The sequence below is a fragment of the Monopterus albus genome, unplaced genomic scaffold (genome assembly GCF_001952655.1).
Source record: "Monopterus albus unplaced genomic scaffold, M_albus_1.0 scaffold320.1, whole genome shotgun sequence".
NCBI classification, from domain to species: Eukaryota; Metazoa; Chordata; class Actinopteri; order Synbranchiformes; family Synbranchidae; genus Monopterus; species Monopterus albus.
The window spans coordinates 816,385-820,821 of record NW_018128200.1 but is presented as its reverse complement, the minus strand read 5'-3'; the positions used below and the strand labels follow the sequence as shown (position 1 = coordinate 820,821).

At 45.4% G+C, this 4,437-nt stretch overlaps 1 protein-coding gene across 2 annotated transcripts; it reads left to right on the top strand.

Moving 5' to 3' along the window:
- Positions 1 to 3,235: 3,235 nt before the first annotated feature.
- LOC109974110 (uncharacterized) lies at positions 3,236 to 4,431 on the top strand. Of its 2 annotated transcripts, none has more exons than XR_002276926.1 (2): positions 3,236 to 3,349; positions 3,510 to 4,431. XR_002276926.1 is itself a non-coding variant. In XM_020624133.1 (2 exons), exons 1-2 carry the CDS (start codon positions 3,269 to 3,271, stop codon positions 4,260 to 4,262), a joined length of 777 nt encoding a protein of 258 aa, XP_020479789.1. In that variant the 5' UTR covers positions 3,236 to 3,268; the 3' UTR covers positions 4,263 to 4,431. The 2 variants fall into 2 exon arrangements, 1 of the variants encoding a protein (XP_020479789.1); XM_020624133.1 differs by having other exon boundaries at positions 3,567 to 4,431.
- The last annotated feature ends 6 nt before the right edge of the window (positions 4,432 to 4,437 follow it).

The following is a 4,437-nucleotide window of genomic DNA, read 5'->3' as shown; positions in this document are numbered from 1 at the left end:
ATCTCAAGCCCAACAACGCCGGAGTCATATTTTCTGATGTAGGAGAGCCCAAGTCTGCAGGAGTTTGCACCATTTGACTCAATGCATGTCTGGGGGTTGCACAGCGGTGCACAGTCCCATCTGGGAAAGTGATGTCCACATGGTTTGGGGCCAAAAGAAGTGAAATGTTTTGAGAGCACAAGATGTCTCTGGCCAGTAGGTTGACAGGGCATGAAGGAGATAAGAGAAAAGAGTGATAGAAAGACAAAGAATTCCACTTGCAGGGAACAGGGATAGACAGAGGCCACTCTTCTGTGAGTCCTAAGAAGCCAACAACAGGTACAGTATTCCTGGATAGTGGGAGTGGCGTGTTCAGAGTGGAATACCAGGCTCCTGTGTCAACCATGCACATATACTCTTGGCCGTTAACTGTGAGTTTTACTAAAGGCTCGAGGAACGTGTTTGGGGAACACAAAGAGTCACCTGCTGCCTTCCCTGGGCATCCCTATTTGGTTGGCTCCTGGGGCCTGATATTGCCCAGGTGTTGGAGGAGGGTAGGCATTATAAGCATACTGGGGGGTGCCTCCAGCTGGTCGTGAATATTGTGGAGCTGGCCGGGCACGACATTGGCTTGCCCAGTGTCCTAGCTCTCCACATTGATAGCAGAGATCATTTTTACGTGGGACAGAAGTATTGGTGGTGTAGATATGCTGTTTTTTATTACGCACAGGTCTGTACTGATGTCCTGCAGGCAGGGGAGGGGGGTAGTTCTGTGGAAGACGTGGTTCATAGAGGGTGGGCAGTGGGTGGTGCTGCACAGGTGACAGAGCTTGTGGTTGCTGGGGTGGCATAGCAGGGTTTTGCTGAGGCATCTGTTTAGAGGCCTTGGCCTGGTTTACTTTGTCTCTCATTTCCTTTAGCTGTGACTTAGCCACTTGTGTCTGGAGACTAGCCAGGTCGCTCTTTTCTTGCTCCTGTTGTTCTAATTTATTATCAATGTGGTGAATAATATTAGCTGACCACAGAGCAAATGAAAAATCTGATAGCCCCATGATTAATTTCAGTGCATCTTGAACAGAAGAGGGCAGGGATGATTCAAGTGCTCCTCTAAACAACACTTCAATAATGTTTGTGCTGGCAGGATCGTCTCCTATTCTGTCCTGCCAGAGACCTCTGACTCTTAACAAATACGCTGAGCCTCTCTCGCCCTCTTTGGGTGGGATGCGGCATAGCTCTGTGGATTTCATGCAAATGGGATACCTCTGGCGGACCGAAGGCCACAGAAGGTGAACAAAATGGTGTAAGGGGAGGTCGTCAGCGTCTACATGTGTGCCACAAAGTTGTTCAATTTCTCTCAACATCCCCAGGGAGGTGCAAGATGAAAATACCCATCTGAAATCTCCCAGCGCAGGTATGATTTCAGCACAAGACTCTAAGAAGGCTTTAATCTATTGTGCTCCTCCAGAGGTAATATCAGGCATTTGTGATTTGATCATGGCGGTGTCTTGCAGAGAAAATGGGGTGTAAGAGAAAGTACAGTAGTGCGCCCACTAGCGGAGGTGGTGGTTACTAAAGGCATTTGAGGCCAAGGCTTAGAGGGGGACTGTGATTCAAAACAGGCATGGACGTATCCATGATTAAGTCTCTGTGTAGTAGTGCTTGGAGATACGTTTCTATTCTTTAAATCAGAAGAGCCCAGATCATTAACTTCAAAGGTTAAGCCACTTACATCAAAGCCTCCTGTAGCACTAACTGCAGGGTTTGCACTGTCTGACTGGGAAGGCGTGGCCTCAGAGCAAGTGCAGAAGGAGGGCTGTGAGTGTGTGTATTGGCTGACTCCTGGAGTTTGTAGTCTTTTAGCAGTGGGTGTGATGGAAACAAATGGGTTTGTACTACAAGCTAATACTTCATTTAAATATTCAGTTGTTTCATTCTGGGAGGCATTGTTACCTGGGAAGGGAGCGGTTTGCAATAGGCCATTTTTAACAATCACCAAGGAACCCAAGTTAGGAGAAATCTCTGTGGTCTGGGTTGGTGTATTTTGCGGCATTTGAGCTTGAGACTGGAGAGAAGTTAACAGTGAGCGCACCTCAGCAGAAGGAGGGGGCGCAGTGTTGGGGGTGGGCACGTTTTCTTTGTTCTCAAGTGGCTGTGTCTCTGGAGATTCAGGAATTGTTACAGGCATTTGTGGGGTCAATGATGCAGAGGACTGGAGTTGGAGAGCAATTTTAACCTCAGGGAGGAACATTGGCAGTTTGTAAAAAAAGCTTCTGCCTTTAGAGCCGTTTTAACAGCCTTTCCCTTGTTAAGCTGTCCTGCTTTGCTCGTGTTTTGTTTATTCTGTTCAACGCTCATTGCAGCTTGCTTCAAGAACAGTGTTAAATCACTCACTTTCGGTGGAGCCCCTTCACAGTCTCCAAACACCCCCTTAATTTGCATATCTTTTCACCCAGCTAGTAAATCTGTCTAATTATTTCCCTTCGTCTTCTTTAAGAACCTTCCCTCACCATTTCATGGCTGCTACATATAATACCGACCCCAAGCTGTCGGGTTTACATTCCTTCCGCTGTTCATGTATTTAGTGCCATAGTAGAAAATTAGACAAACATGTATCAACAAGTTTCAGTGAATGGCGCGGCGCCCACCTGACGGGATGAAACCTTAAGAAAAATATGGATCCGTAATGTATGACGTCATGTGAGGGTATCCCAGTCAAATCACTTGTTTTAGACACCAAAACTTGCGATACCTTAACTCTATAATCCCAAACTGCTATTCCAATGCCCCCCACACAGAACTACTTGAGAGCTGTATGAGTACAGGAATTCTGAAACAGGAAGCTGCTTGATATGCTGTTTCTCAAGACGGTAGAAAATCTCTTTCAAGTAGGAACCATCAGGATTTCTGCTTCAGTGTCATGACTACAATGCTAGACCAGAACCATTAGCCTTGGACATGGCATGTGAAAAATTAGATGCCCAGCAGTACCAAACCTCACTTTTACAGTGACTACGCTCAATTGGCGGCAACGAGGCTAATCCCTGGCATCAAGTTTTATTTTGTAAAACCTGGATTCTACGCTCGATTAGCAGCAATAGGTTTATTTTATAAAACCTAGATTCTACGCTCGTTAGCGGCAACGCTCGTTAGCGGCAACGCTCAATTAGCGGCAACGCTCAGTTAGCGGTAAAAGATTTATTTTATAAAAGCTGGATCAAGTGGTATAGGGGTTATGCGGAACGGCCATCTGCTGGCATTTTGGAGACAGATTGAACCTGCAACAAGGAGGATGGTGCGTGTTGGTACCAGATCATGCACTACAGACACAACAGCAGTTCCAGAGAAGGATGCTGAACCACCTCGTCGGCCGGTAGGCATAGCTCATAATGCAATAATTTTGCTTATAGAAACAGCTGACTGATAAATTATCCCCCAAAACAACGCCAATATCTAAATAATGTAATTCAATTCACACATACATTTATGGTCTCCAGGCTGTTATTACCACTAAGACATGTCTGCCTCCACAGAGCTGATGCCTTCCACTAATTGATGAACTGTTCCTGTTCTTGGTGTACCTGTCACTGGGTCTGAAGGAGAAGGACTTAAGTGATCGCTTCAACATTAACCAGTCCACTGTCAGCAGGATCATCAGAACATGGGCTAATTTTTTGTACACCTTGCTGGGTGCTGTTGGGATATGGATGTCTACTGATTGTATTCGAGCCATGATGCCAAGTGTGTTTGGCAAATATTCTGACACCCAAGCCATCTTTGACTGTACAGAGGTGAGATGCCAGACGCCTTCATCTTTACTTTTGCAGAGTGAAATGTTTTCCCAGTATCAATCGCACACTACCATGAAAGGAATGATTGGTGTGGCACCGCATGGTACTGTTACTTTTGTGTCTTCATTGTATTCTGGCTCTATCAGTGACAAACAATTGTTTAGACAGTCTGGCATTATCCCTCTGCTTGACAAAGACATGGCTGCGATGGTGGACAAGGGATTCAGAATTGATGACCTAGGGCCGTGCAAAGTTTACAGACCACCTTTTCTGACAAAAACGTTGCAGCTGTCTCGTGATGAAGTGCTGGTCACTCAGGACATTGCAAGGTTAAGGATACATGTGGAGAGGGCAAATAGGTGGATCAAAGAAAATAAACTCTTTGACACCACTATTCCTCTGACCATTGCTGGCAATATCAACCAGCTCTTTGCTGTAGCCTGCCTACTAACAAATTATCAAAACAAGTCACTGGTGAAAGCTTGGGCCAAATAAATATCAGTGTTTACAGTCGGCCTCTGGATAAATGAAGACAGAATGGTCTTAGCAAGAAATGCATGTTTTTAGTGGTTTAAATGATCAAAGTGCCAACTGTTTTCAGTAACTGTCCCTCTGTCTTGTGCATTACAGTATATGAAATCAAGAAAACCTTTGTACAGTCATAATACAC

What these genes read in the sequence shown, in the direction of transcription:
- LOC109974110 (XM_020624133.1), top strand. Translation starts at nt 3,269, where the DNA reads ATGGTGCGTGTTGGTACCAGATCATGCACTACAGACACAACAGCAGTT. An exon ending in CTGAACCACCTCGTCGGCCG is followed by an intron (nt 3,350 to 3,566) that starts GTAGGCATAGCT and finishes TACCTGTCACTG; the next exon opens with GGTCTGAAGGAGAAGGACTT.